This window comes from Piliocolobus tephrosceles, chromosome 3, assembly GCF_002776525.5.
Source record: "Piliocolobus tephrosceles isolate RC106 chromosome 3, ASM277652v3, whole genome shotgun sequence".
NCBI classification, from domain to species: Eukaryota; Metazoa; Chordata; class Mammalia; order Primates; family Cercopithecidae; genus Piliocolobus; species Piliocolobus tephrosceles.
The window spans coordinates 100,600,548-100,615,669 of NC_045436.1; the positions used below are offsets into that span (position 1 = coordinate 100,600,548).

General features: G+C 40.3%; 1 protein-coding gene across 1 annotated transcript in view; it reads right to left on the bottom strand.

Moving 5' to 3' along the window:
* NDNF (neuron derived neurotrophic factor) overlaps nt 1-13,396 on the bottom strand; it is a 36,515-nt gene extending 23,119 nt beyond the window's left edge. The window contains exon 1 of the mRNA XM_023220066.2: nt 12,854-13,396. Coding sequence (XP_023075834.1) covers nt 12,854-12,879 — 26 coding nt within the window. The 5' untranslated portion in view covers nt 12,880-13,396. The remainder of the gene's footprint in view (nt 1-12,853) is intronic.
* Between the last annotated feature and the right edge of the window lie 1,726 nt (nt 13,397-15,122).

The window sequence follows — 15,122 nt, forward strand, 5'->3', positions numbered from 1 at the left end:
CTGATGTACAGAATTTGTTTCGAGAGAATATAGGCTAAATAGCAAATAAAATATGAATGTTTTGACAATTTTATGGGCACTAAACTTATATATAATAGGTTATTGCATGAAACCTAAATAGTCTGGAAGCATATCTCTAATCTGTTGAGGGGGACATCATGGACATCCACTGGCATGGCTGCCATATGGTGATGACATGTGCTAGATGGTCCAGGAGCCTGGTGTAAGGATGCATTTTTCTGTCTTTAAGAACACAAAAATGTCCTGATAAGAACAAAAATAGCATATTACTCAGGAGGGCTTCTTTCCTCTGAAATCATGTACATTTTGGTTTGCTTAGGATCTATTCTGATCTGAGCACAGGAATGGCGTATATGAGTGCTTCTCAAACCTTTGTGGGCACAGAAATCACTGTTTTCCCATTAAAATGCAGATTCTGGTTCAACAGGTCTGGGGTAAGTCCTGAGAATGGTACTTTCTAACGGGCTCCCAAGAGATGTTGATGTTGACAGTTCATGGACTGCACCCGAATAGCCAGGTGATGGATGGGTCTGTCTCTTCCAATCTCGCGATTCTTGTGTATTTTTATTTTGAAACTTCCAAAATATGAAGACCTATAATCTGGTAGTAGCAGCAGTAGGATTTTCATCTCTAGGATTTTGATTGTTAGAACTTTCTGACCTTTAATTTTCATTGACTACCAAGTTTTAATATTTTAAACCTCTATTTAGGGAGAGGTATGAATGGGAGAGACATTGCCCATATCCTTTCTTTTTCTAAGAAATATTATTATATCCATACTATTTCAGTTTTCTCTTTTCTCTACCTTCTTTCTTTAGTTTTATTTTTTTAGTTTTGAGACAGAGTCTTGCTGTGTCACCCAGACTGGAGTGCAGTAGTGCAATTATGGCTCACTGCAGCCTTGACCTCCCAGGCTCCAGCAATCCTCCCACCTCAGCCACCTAAGTAGCTGTGACTACAGGCATATGTCACCATGTCTAGCTAATTTTTTTAGTTTTTGTAGAGACGAGGTTCAAAACTAGGCTGGTTTTGAACTCCTAGCCTCAAGTGATCCTCCTGCCTTGGCCTTCCAGAGTGTTGGGATTACAGATACGAGCCACCGTGCCCGGCCTACCTCTTTTACATTACAAAAAAAAAAAGTTTATTCCCTCGAGCAGTTTGTGTTTATCACAAAGCCCAATAACTGACCAATGGACTATTTAGGAGATGGTGACAAGATTCAAAATTACACCAAAGTTTCTGGTTTGTTCATAGACTTAAATAGAGTTTGCAAAAATACTACTAATAAATAAAATGAGATCAAGAAGAAACCATTTATTACTACTACAGAATAATAAATTGCATAGAGTAAAACAGTGATGCTTCATTCTGTCGGCCTAATCCCACATTTACCGAAATATCTGATGGTCTGGAAGCTTCAACTCTCCCTCATCTTTACCCCCAAGGTCCCCAGCAGTTCTTTTGATGGGTCAGCACTAAGGCCTAAGTATTTACTATTAAAGGATGTGTGGTGGCCTCCAGTGCCAAAGCACAAGACATAACCAAAAGAGTAATTTTAAAAAACTATAATAAAGCTAATATAATCCATAGATAGATGAATGAGTAGATGTACCAGTGACCTTAAAGAGTTAAAAGGGTTAAACCCTTTCCATGCCCTGGGAATATTACTTCCAGAAAAAAGGGGAGGACACACAACTATGAAGTTAACTTGTTTTTGTAAAAGAAAGTAACTTAAAAGGAACAGTTTTCAAATATGTATTTATTCTATCAGCCCTCTTATAAAATCCAAGGCCCCCAAAACACACAAAAACACCTCTGGAAAGATTAGAAAATATTCTCCAAAGATATTAGTTCCTGATAATTTAGTAATTTGAGAGCTTGTTTGGAGGTTCTGGCAGGGGAGCGCAGCTACTCATATACCCTTGACCAAAGACCGTCCCCCTCCATCGGGACAGTCATCCTCTCCGGCCCAGTACGCAGCTTCAGGAGGCATGCACGTGGAGCAGGGAGGGAGGAAAGGACACGCGCCTAGCCAGCCAGATCAGCCTAAATCAACCCTGGCCATCAAAAGGGTGACAAATGTCGCAGCCAGATCACCCTCACAGCCACCGTCTCACAATTTGGAGAAAGAATAGGTAACATATCATTTCCTTTTCTTTCTCTCTCTTTTCTGCTAGCTCAAAGTTCAGTGTCTCAGGTGACCTCTTCCCATGTCTGAGTTCCTCATCAACTCAGGATTGAGTTTTCTTGCAAACACCTGAATTTAGATTTTGGTCTGTTCTTTACTTCCCCCTCTCCCCCCACCAACTACTATGTAATTTTTATTATTTATTCATCTATTCATGCATTTATTCATTTAGTCAAGTTTTGAAACAGTTTGAAGGCTACCAAAGCAAAATAGAAAAAGATCACTCAACTTAAGAGCAAGATCTGAGTCAAAGATCTAAGTTGAAGAAGTCCTTGATTAAACCATGATCGGCTTTGGTACTTTGACTGAGTCTCTTAATCACCTTCAATCTGAATTACCTCATCTACAAAATGGAGACAATTATTCCCAGGATTGCTATGAGATTAAATGAAATAATTGATATGAATGTTCTTTTAAAATTAAAAAGGTTCTATTGTTCTTCAAGTATTGTAAGCCAGTTTCTCAAAACTGGTTGCAACGTTTTATTCGGCAGCAAAAAACATGTCTTGACTTACTCTTAAAACAGAGATATGTGAAGGAGTTTCAGCATCAGATTATTCCATCTTTATTTACCTCACCTATCAGGTAAAAGATTAGGACCCTATTCAATTAGATACTCATTAGAAGCACAGAGTAAAGGCCAAGATGTTGGATTTTAAAAAATAATCACAAAAATAATTGTAAACTCTTAATATGCTTTCTGTTATCCTTCATACACCGTATCTGAGGACATCAACATTTTTTAATAAACAAAACTAGATCAACACTGGTTCAAAGGTGAGTGTGCTCGGGCTCTTTAGGCACTATATCTAGCAAAGGATTTAAGAGGCACGTGTTGAGATCAGAGTACTGAGGATCAGGATCAGTTCCTGGGATGTTCTGCATTATTATTTCTGGATTAAGAGATGATTAAAGAAAAATACATTTTCAAAAGGCAAACAACACAGACAGATCCCACAGTCGTTTTCAATAGTTTATAGCAAATTGTGATGAAATAATACAAGTATGTAAACTTCCAACAATTAGAGAGATGACAAACCACAAGTACTGACACAATATGGGAATTCAGACCCACAATTATGTAATCCTTTCCCCCCGAAGGAAGTAAGATATACAGTGAGGTGTGGTTTTTCTTCTCCTTCTTTTTTTTTTTTTTTTTTTTAAGGGAAGCACTAAGGAAAAAGCTGCAGCTAGTGATTGTTGCGGTCAACAATGTTCAGTGATCATTACACAAGACAGAGCCTGCCAAGAGAAAAAGAGGTCTTGAAACTGCCTGGTTGTTGTCACTGCTTTGTAAGTGTGAATAAACTTTAAATGTGGAAATTAAAAAAAAAAAAAAATTATAGACTGAGTTTGGTGGCTGAAGTGCTGAGTGTATAAATACTTTCACTATCTGAACTTATTTTTCTTAGTAAATCTTAAAGGGTTTTAAACTTTTGGAATTTTTGGCATATCTTTTGTATATATGTTTATAGGTGCTCTCGTTTTGCTGAAATGTACAATTTCATCCAATTTTTAAAAAATAATTTAAAAATAATTTTAAAAATCTTAGAACTGATCTAACCTCAACTCCTGCCTCTCAAGAATGCCACATAATTAATATTATAATGGAATAACTTGATACGTAAATTTACTAACTGCTTCTAATTTCACAAGGGATTCTGCAGCTTATTGATTTTTCAGTGATTGCAGCTACCATACATAATTGGAATATGTTTCAATATCATGGGTTATGTGTCTCTAATAAACTTATGAGTTATTTTTTGAATCCCAAATTTTCTTATTGGGCTCTATTTACTGAAGAAAATATATTTTATTATTTCCTTTTTCCAATAACTTGTTTCCAAAGTATGTGAAAGGCTTTGTCTGTCACATATATGTGCACATACAGACACACACACACACACACACACACACAGAGAGAGAGAGAGAGAGAAGAGAAATCAAACTCAACAAATAGCATATCCTAGAACATTGCAATACCCAGATTTGAATGACTGGGTTAGTAGGACTAATTAAAAGGAGGGCTGAAGAGAGAAAATTTGACTTCAAGAGATGATTTCAGGCTATAAGTAGACTTAATAAAGCCAACTGACAACCTAGTTTACCTTTTATGATTGGAGGAGAATCTATGCAAATGGTGACTGGGGGTGTAGGGGGGCCAGGGGAGATTTACATCAGAACCTATGCATGTTCAGAGATTACTTCACTTTCAATGATTTCCCCTATTAAAAAAGACTTTAACCTTCTGGAAGGAGAGATACGGGGATTACGTATCACTGTTAGCCCTTTGTGCCATTTGTAACTAGTGTTTTTTACTCTCAAAGGTAAGTTTTGTTTCTGTTTTACCTGAAATAATGATTTACAAGTAAAAAAGTTTAATCAGTTTCCACTTTAAAAATTCCCTAAGAAGTTAACTATTACCAAAAACAAACAGTGAGTGCATAGACAGTCTACAATTATGGTCTTGTGGATTTAGGCTAAACAAGTGGTATTCCGAATAATTAAATTGTAAAAAAACTTCTAAGCAAATTGTCCAGACAAATTAATTTGGCAACTAATCTCAGCCTACGTTTTTAAACATTTTTGCTTCTAAAACCAAAGAGTTACGACTTTATTTAAAAAGTTTCTGTCAGTTTAGGTCAGTCAGATTTATCAGGAGTAGGAGGATAGAATATCTTCCTCACTGGGTTGCTGTGAGGGTTAAGGAAAGTGATGGATGTGGAAGTGCCTTGTAAACAATCAAGGGTTATATAACGATATAACATTATTAATAAATAGAATCATTTCCACTTCCATTGTGAAATTCAAAGCATGGAAACAACTTTAACATTAGTTAATAACTGACAGCATTACTGAGAAAAAATATAATTTCAAAGAAAAACTTCAAAATGTAACACAATACACATGAAATATGATGGATGGAACATTTTGAACTCTCAGATTACTGAAATTTTCAAAACATAATGGGGCACAATATGTATTTATTCATAAAAGAGGAATTATGAAATACCTCTACAAATAACAGAATAATATTGAAAATAGTGACTAGTTTGAGAGCTTTTTCAGCTTCTTGCTCACTTCCTTTCAATGCCTCTCATTCAGTAATGTGTTGTCTACACTGAGGTCTCCAAACCTCTTAGAATTGTGATTTTAAGAAAATGTATATGCATGTGTGTGGGTTTGTGTGTATGAGTCTGTATACACACATACATCCTCACAGTACATTAAAAAATACTTAAAAGCACTCTATACTGGGATGAGTATCATAGATAATTATAGTAGATATAATTGTACATTTCAAATCTTTTTCTGGTTAATTTCAGAGGTGTTTTGTAAAGAGGGCTGATTATAATATTATTATTATCATCATATTTTTAGAGATGGGGTCTCAGTATGTTGCCCACGCTGGACTGCAGTGGCTATTCACAAGGGAGATCATTGTGTACTATAGCCTCAAACTCCTGGGCTCCAGTGGTCCTCCAGCCTCAGCCTCCTTAGCAGCTGGGACTATAGCTGTGCCACTGCACCTAGCAGAATGTCATTATTTTTATCTTGCATTATTTTTGCTTCACACATGCTGTCACCTCTGCTGTTCTTTGTTGTTCCATGCCCGTCTGATATCCTGAGTAAGAGTGCTTTTGTTAATTTATACAGTATTAACCAATATTCACAAAACTTGACTTCATTCTTTACAGATAAAAGTGACTATAAATAGATCTTCTGGTATTTCCTTCTTACACCATAATGAGGCAATCTCTGCCCCACGATGAGGCAAAGAGGGCACCCCCTTTTAGAGACCTCCGCTTCACGAGGCTGACACTAACAGAAGCTGAATATCTGTTCAGTACGATTTGAGAGGCAATGGGCAACCTCCACTTTGATTGTTTAAAACAGTATCTTGTATCTTCCACTTTACTGTAATTAAAAGACAAGCTTTTAAATGCAAATATTCACTGGGCCTAACCTTGCAAAGATAATTTCAAATGTCCTTTTCTAATTCCTGGACAGCTTCTGATAGTGTCAACCTTGGAAAGCAGAGGTCTCTAAAAGGGGGTGTCCTCTTTGCTTCATTGCGGGGCACAAATTGCCCATTATGGTGTAAGAAGGAAATACCAAAAGACCTATTTATATTCACTTTTACGTGTAAAGAATGAAATACACACACACACACATATATTATACACATACATATTTTATACATATATATGTATAAAATAACCTCTTTCTAAAATGTTGTCTTAAGTGACCTGGCTTTATCTAGTTATTAAAATACCTTTGTAAAAAGTTAGCTGATATCAGTTTACCCATTTCCCACTGCAGAAATATTTTCATATTTATAGAGGACACTGAAAAATAAAATTAAAAGTTAAAAAAAAAAGCATATTTTTTGAGGTAGTGTTTTGGTACCTGAGAGGCCTTGGGAGCAGGGTACCTCTAAGGCCATCTCTCATGTAACCCACCTGTTAGTTCTACTAGTATGGTGAATTCTGCTATTGCTATCACTAAAGTGTTAAATGTTTACCTCTTATTTAACATGCAGTTTTCTTTTACGATAAAAAGTAATGCATTTTCATAGCATCCAAAGAACTGACAATATCAGAGACTCAGGAAGGCACAGCAATAAACGACTGATGTTTTTCCCCAGTTAACTACGTGTCTTAGCTAGCGCTGGTGTTTCTGATCTCTGTCCCACTGTTGGCAACAAATCTCTCTTGAATTACAGGATGCAGCGACTTATGTATCAATCCAAATTTGAAGCTTTTGATAATATCAATAAATTTTGTGAATGTTGGAATTTAATGTAAAATGACAACATTTATTGAGGGCCACCAACATATACATAATATTTAGACCTATATCCTATATATATATACACACACACACTAGTGTATTATTACGGGTAAAATGTGTTTATTATGTGCTTTTAAATGTATTTTTTTAAAGAAGATAACTCAAATGAATCAAGTACTTTTATGTTTGCATGGAGGGTTTTTTGTATAGCTCATAGCATTCCACATGGCAATGCCCACAGACTTAGTATCCCTATGACTTGCACGCAAAAGAGTCATCAAAGCCATCTCTGAGGTGTCTACGGATTACTGTGGTTTACTTTTCACTACAGCATAATATAAATTATAACCATCTACGCTCCAGAAGTCACCATACACTTGTAGCAGCTAAATTGGAGAAAGTAATCCTAAATAAATCAATCAGGCCCTTTTACACTAGCTTTTCTCTCTTAAACACAGTATTTTCAAGTAAGTACCACAACACTACCCCCAACTGTCTGCCAACAGTTTGCCAACTGCCAGGATAGGGCATTGTCTGTCCTGTATATACCAATTTGTTCATAGTCCCTACATTGTAAATTTTAAAAAACAGTCATGGTGATTTCAAAAACAAGATATCATATTTTACAGGTCTAATTATGAGTTCAGATTTTACTGCTTATTTTGGAAAATGTTAAATTTCAGTCTCCTATTTTATCTACAACTGTGTATACAAGGGCATTTCCTCAGAAGACAAGATATGGTGATTTTCAGTTGTTGATAAAACACATATTTGAATATAGTCCATATTTCTGGCTATGTTTTTAGATTGTGGAATATATGTTCTCAGAGCACACAGCTGGAAGAAGAAGGTATTTACCTTGATTTCCTCTTAGAGAGAAGAAACACTGACAGAAACTTGTACAGTCTCCATTTACTTCAGCTGGTCACCACTATTTGTGATATTAGCTGAAATCATTCCAGTTAGAAAGCAAACGTGCACGCATGGAGGCAGTGTCTAAGAGTCCTACTCAAATGAGTTGATTCCCAATCATGCGTAATCATATTTTTATTGAGTACCCTCCAAACTTTATATAATCTTACCATTATTCCTAAAAATGTTTTTCTTTTAACTATAAAAAAGACAGAAAATTATTTTAAAAGAAGAATTGAGACATTTGATAAATTATATTTATGCTACTACCTCTAGCCATATTTTTCTTTTTTAAAGAAAAGATTCATTTCAGAGATTTCATAAGTGAAGCTAAAAATAAATACTTCAGAGAAATATATAAAATATTAATTGTGTCATGTTCAAATTTACTACAGAAAAAATTAACAAGTGAAATCCAAGACCTATTAACTAACTTACTAAAATGAATCAGTTTCCAAAGGATATGGAAATTATTGAAAGAATAATGACATACAATATTGGAAGTTTCTATGCCTTTCTCATAAACTTGAGGTTTGTGGACTTTAAAGTGAAGTTTAAATCAAAGTTAACTCAATGAGTTCCTTGAAAAAAATTGGCATTGTAATAGGGCCCAATACCCAGTTGTTCTGTGGCCAAATTTGTCTCTTTATCCCAAAGTGAAGAATCTACAGACACATTTTGCTAGCTTGCTTTTATACCACACTGATCAAATTTGTTATCTTTAATTTTTAAAATCAAAACAAGCCATAACTTTTTTTTATGAATTAACATTATATATTACATGTTTTCCAAATATTTAAAAAGACTAAAATTCATGTGTTTGTTGGTTTGCAGTTTTCAGTAAAGTACCAGAAGGAATGGGAAAGATGTAGATATTGCATCTTTGGGTTGTGTGTTTAGGAAGGAAGCAGCCAAGGATACACCTGCTTTTGGCACTGGCTTAGGCACTGGAACAGCAAATGCCAGGTGTCATCTCAGAAGAGGCAAGAAATACGTGAAATACACACAACCAAGCAAACAGACTTATACTGAAATGGTGTGATTTTCAACAAAAATATAACTGAGTTTATGGTCAACATACCACCAGGTGATTCAATAAAATATTAGCAGTCTTGTTTTTCTGTCTCATACTACATGATTATTTTTTAACAACAGCAGCAAAATATTTACTTTTTTTCTAGGAGGAAAGTAACATGGAAGCATGACTGCATGCATGCTAAGTGTCATGTAATATTACATTTGTTATACAGTGGAAAAATACAGCAGAATTTATCCTAACTTCAGGGAATAAAATACAAAGTATTTTAAAATAGAGTATTTAAATACTGGAGGATTTGATTTTAAAATCAGCTTTCAAAGCAAAGATTTCGTATGGTTTACTATTTACTATCAACCACGCTGTGGCTTCTATTAAATGATTATGAGCCCACAGGGGAAGAATAAATTATGTTCTTTAGAATAATCATTCTAAAATAAACAGAGGTTCTAGATATTATTTCAGGGTCAAATGAATTAGTTGAACTATTTTGTTGGTTATATTGGGTATCCCTGCCTTTAACCCAATACAGATGACTATGAGACATACTTTCTTCCAAGTGATTAGCTGATGGCGACTGACTCTGGCAAGGTTCAGCTGCTACTATAGGTGTATGGCTCCCCAAAGCCAGACCTGACAGGAAGGCAGGAAGCAAAAAAGTGAGAGAGAGCACTGCTTGGTCACTATCGACCACCTTATCATGGAGAAACTAAGGAAAGGAGATTAAAATAATTTTAATTAGCACATATGATGTGGAATTCACACTCTGCTTCTATGCTCTTGGTTGATTCTGTCATTATTATTCTATTTCCAATATCTACTCATCCATCATACCAAAATGGTATGTCCTAACAACGACCATAAAAACACAATCAGTTTTAAAATAAAAATTCTGACCTCTAGATAGGCTGAAGAGAACTACTATAGAAATAAATATTTTATTTCTACCTTTCTCCCCCTCATGTCAAATAATTTAAGAGTTTTAAAATACATTTTTTTCCCCCTTCCACAACAGAGTCTGGTCGATGAATCCAAGTGAGAAAACTAAAATCTGAAACAGCAAGGTTCATGTAGCCAACTGGAAGTGTCTCTACATTAAGTTGACAACTGACCCACTGTGGCTATTTTCAAGGTAGCATTCCATCGGCCTGATACTGGCAATGTTGTGACAATAGTCTTTACTCTTTAACATTCATACTTTACTATGTGAATGTTAAACAGACCCAGGACAAATAAACTGAGGGTGGGGGCTTCTCTTATCCTTAGAAGGATATTTTTCAATTACATATTTTGTTACATCTTAAGAGATAAAAGCTGTATCTGCAAGTGATTAAAAGATGTTTTATATTCATGGTTTCATTTCTGCTGAAATAAATGCGCAATTTAAACCACACATAATTCATAGCAATTTAGGCCTATTACAGAGTTCTAGCTTCTTTTTTATGATAGTTACTAATTAAAACAGAGTGTTACTGCCACACTAAGCCTAAGTCTTTGACGTACAGGTTTAATGAATAAAATGTCCTGACACAAAAATGAAAGCAATAATGGAGACAAGGCTGCAAGCTGTTATGTTTCAAGTGTGTGGTAAAGATTAAGGGCATTCACTGAAGTGATGAACTGTGCAGAGAAGGACCTTGTAATTTCTTTCTTTAAAGGAAGAAGTAAAGGAATTTTTAGAGAAATCTGAAATAGTACTAATTTCTCTAACTCCTAGGCCCCTCATTTCCAGTTGTCCCTCTCTCCCCTCCAAGAATTTAAACTCATAAGAGTCACTTTTGAGGAATAAATGATGGGGTATTTTAATATAATCCTGAATATAGGTTTAGATTGAAAATGAGAATTGGGACCATAATTAATTATGTTGCCAAGTTTTTTAAACTTTAAGAAGACAGATGGAGGCAAATGACATTTTATGACAGTGCAACCTTCTAAAAGTTCAGAGATTAAAACTTTGGTAAAACAACAGCATCTTTTTTGATATTTGATTAATCCCATATGCAGAATGACTGAAGAATTAATACCGTTTTGGTGTTTTCACTTTCTGAAACCACTGTAATAAGAGACTGACATAAACTCAAACCCATGTATATAAACACAGTCTGCGCGAGGGTTGCGGCCTTATTATTACTCTTAACAAACAATAATGAATAATCATACCGATCGCCCTCACCACACTCTGCTTTATATACATATTCCCTCTCGGATCCATCCATCACTTCTTTCAAGATAATGAAACAATTCAATCCCATCAAATCCCCCGCAACCGCTCCCTCGGGGAGGGATGTTTTATCTCTACTTCTGCGAGTCCAGGGAGGATTTTACTTGTTTGAAGGGGGCGGAGAATAGAGCTGGGTCCTATTTATTTCCATTGATGACTCCCCTGGTTCTCACAGGCGCTCAGGGACCGGGTGGGAGGAGGAGAGGAGGAGGTGCGGAGATGCCCTCCGTCAGAAAAGAAAAAGGGTTCAGAAAGCGAGGCAGGAGGAGGAGGGGTGGAGGGGGGAAAGAGAGGGGAGTGTGTTTGGGGAGAGCAGCAACTAAATGAAAAAATAAACTCTTCTTTGTGATTTAGCGGGTTCGACAGATGAGAAGCAAATTTATCAACCCAACAAAGTTGCTAAAAAGAACTCTGTAAATAAATTTAAAGAAAAGAAGAAGGAAAAAATATAACAACAACAAAACCCAGGCATATACTCAGGTTCATTTCCCGCTCAAGGTCTTGGTTTTAGGGAGCCACCCGTACCCAAGAGCAAGAAATGGACAGCGCCCCGAAGGGGGCCGGGAGGGGAACCGCGACTTGGCCGGAGGGACAGCTCAGAGACAGCGTAGAGGTGCCCGCGGCAAACTCCGAGAAGCTGGTGCGGGGCGGGTCCGGGGAACTGCGGGGAGCTCTCACGCCTGGGCCTGGGATAGGGTGCGGGAAGAAAGGGGAACCGAGAGGGCACAATGCAAAGAAACCGCACCCCAAATTCAGCAGTTTGCAAAGTGCCTCCAAGAAAACAGCTGGGACCTGGAATCACTCGTTCGGACTCCTAGGTTGTCGGGGCCTCGGCGACTCCGCTCAGGAAGAAAAGTAGCGCGGGTGAGAGCGAACCCCAACTCACGCACAGACGGGACGAGGGCACGAAGTCGAGTCTCCGGGCTGGGGGCGGAGCGGGCGTCACCTCGGTGGCCGCTCTGCTCCCCGGAAGAAAGTATTAGCCGGTCCCAGGCTACCTCGCTCAGCCCAAGGAAGTTTCTATAACGATGCTCGCCTACCACGCAGAGGACACATGAGGAGCCAGAGCGGCTGAGGGTCGGGCCAACTGAACTCCCGGCCCCGGCTGCGCAGCTCCCAGACGCCCACCAGGAACTCGCGCGCTGCCTGGACCTCTAGCTTTTCGCCCCACAGGCAGACGCCCTCTGCAAAACCGCAGTCCCACAGACTTTCCCTAGCGGCGGGCGGAGGGCATGAACCTGAAGAGGGAGGCAACAGCCCTCTTGGCAGGCGGGCAAAGTAAGTGTCCAGGCTAAGTCCGGGATAAAGGCTCCGCGGCTCCCCGGACCCCACCGCACCCCGAGATCCCCGGTCCCAGGTCTTCCCCGCCCTTGCGCTGTCTGTCCAACTCCTCACATCTCTCCGGGCCGCCCAGCTTCGACAGCAGCTAAATTAAAAACAAGCAAACAACAAAATAAAAAACAAAACAAAAACGAGAGAAACCTGCTCCTGTCCCTCATGCCCTCAGTTCCTACTGATAGGGCGCCCTTGAGAAGCTTATTGGGCCCTGACGATTTGAGGGCGCGCGCCTCGAGCCCCCATCTCGGATGACCCTTCGGGCGTGAACGCTCCTTGTGCTAGGTCTAGGGGTGGCGGGCTAAAGCGTCAGGGCTCTGAGCATTGCTTTCCTCTCCCCACTTACCTTAAAAAGATCTGTTTGTTTTTCATAGGGAAAAGAGGAAAAATCCCTCACCGAGGTGTGGTGTGCGAAATAGTCCACGTCCCCGGACCCTGCCAAGATGCTAAGCAATATTCAGGAACAAGAAGCCTGGAGGGCGGGGACGGAGGCAGATAAAAGAGAAAAATTCAATTCGCTGAAGTATCCCAACTTTGCAGTCTGCACAGCAAACTTCAAAGGCGGGCGAGGGCCGGCGGCGGTCGGCCGCCGAAGTTGCTGCGAAGTGGAGTAGGGAGCCGCGCGGGGCTGGGGAATCCCGGGGCAGAGCCTGGAAGCTGCGGGAGGTCCTTTTAAACAGCCGGGAACGTTCGGGGGCTGGGCGGCGGGAGGATGCCGCAGCGACCCGCGGGGCTGGCGCGGGCTTCGCGGGCGGCCGCGAGTCGCACAGGCGCCTTCCTGGAGCGCCGCGCGGGGTGCGGGGAGAACCGGGCGCACGGGGCGGCAGCGGCGGTGGCGGGTGCGCAGCTCAGTTAGCTCCGCTCTCTCGCGGCTGGAAGCGGGGAGTGTGTGTTCGCTCCGGAGTGTCACCGCTGAAGCCCGGAGTCTCTTCTCCTCCCAGCCCTAACCCCTCCCGCCTCACCGCTGCCCGCCCGCCCCCTCCCTCCTCTGCCCGTTGCCTCCCCCTCCGTCCCTCCTTCTCTCCCTCCCGCTGCGCGCCAGCGCGCGCGCACGCACACACACACACAGACACTCATACACATACACACACTCACACACAGACACCCTCTCCCTCCCTTTCTCTCTCCCTGTAGCCCTCCCTCCCTCTCTTTCTCTCACACACTCACCACCCTGCTCCGCAACCCAGCGCTCCCCAAACAGGACCCTCGCGGGCGGCATCGCAAGGGACACACTGCTGTCCTAACCTCAGTGCCACTCGGGGAGAATGAAGGAGGCCCACCGAGTCCCCGACAAAGCTGCAAAATCCAGGAGACGCGCACGCGGAACCATCCCACTGTCAAGGAGACCGGGGTGCACAATAGAGGGAAACTCGGGGGTTGATTTGGGGGCAGGGAGGGGGACGTGTTAAATACAGAAGGTTGGTGGTTGGAGGCGGAAAGCAGAGTGTGCAAACTGTGCGTTCATGTCCCACTTTTCACCCGAACGCCTGCCTATCACAGCCTTCACTCAGAGAGCGCTTCCCGCTCGGCGCAGACCGAGCCTCCTCCGGTTTGAAACTCAGCAGCTGTTTTAACAATTGAAAAGCGGCCCTACAGGACCAGTGAAACTGAGCAGAGTGTGTGAAGCCATTAAGACTGACTAGGTAATTATGATAAGAAGTTACCTAATTAGCAACCTGGCCTGGGCTTAGGAAAACCAAGAAAAAAAAAAAAAAAGTACCGATTGATTTACTGATCTCATTTTTGCAACTGAGAACCTGATTTCCTGCAAACCTGATTTTATATGAGTTCTAATAATATATAATTATTTATTAAGATATAGTGTCAGTATTGAAAACACTAGTTCTGTTATTGCCACAATGAAATTAAGATAGATAAGATGAAAATCAGCCTTACCTCGGTCATATTAAGAAAGAACTATGTTCTTTTTTGTTAAATAGCTGGTCACAGAGGGTGGACCAATGCAGCTCCTAAAGTTTTGTGGCTCCTAAATGAAAACACTGCAGGAAATGGATTTATAAAACCATTTATATGTCACAAAATAGTTTCGTAAAATTTTTAAACACTAAAAAGGACATTTCCGATCTCTGTGCAAGCATATTTTTCGCAGGTGAGACATTGAGGTGGGAAAAGCCCTGCACTTAGGAGATATGATCTAGAGCAGACCACTGGGTCATTCATTAACAAACACTTATGAAGCCCCTGCTGTGTACCAGATATGTCTTAGGTGCTGAGATTTAGAGGTGATGGTGCTGCCTTTACGGAACTCACCGCCTGACGGGGAGACAGAGGCATAAATGAAAATGTGATTAGCACTATAATAAATGCAGGATCCTGGTCATATGGGAGCATGGAAAAGGAAACAGCTAACTCCTCTTCAGAAGCTTCTCTTGGTAGAGATTTCAGTGTAGAGTTCTGAAGGACAAGGAAGCACAAGCATGTAGTGGGAGTGGGGAGGGCACTCCACAAACAAAAGCAAGTGAAGAGGTTAGGAAAGTGTCAAAGTACATGGTGTGTCCTGGAAACTAGGAGACTAGGTGCGGCTGGACTGCAGGTGAAGTAAGCAAGGCCAAGCCGCACAAGGCTCTCTGGGTGTAAGGAGCCAGAACTTGCCT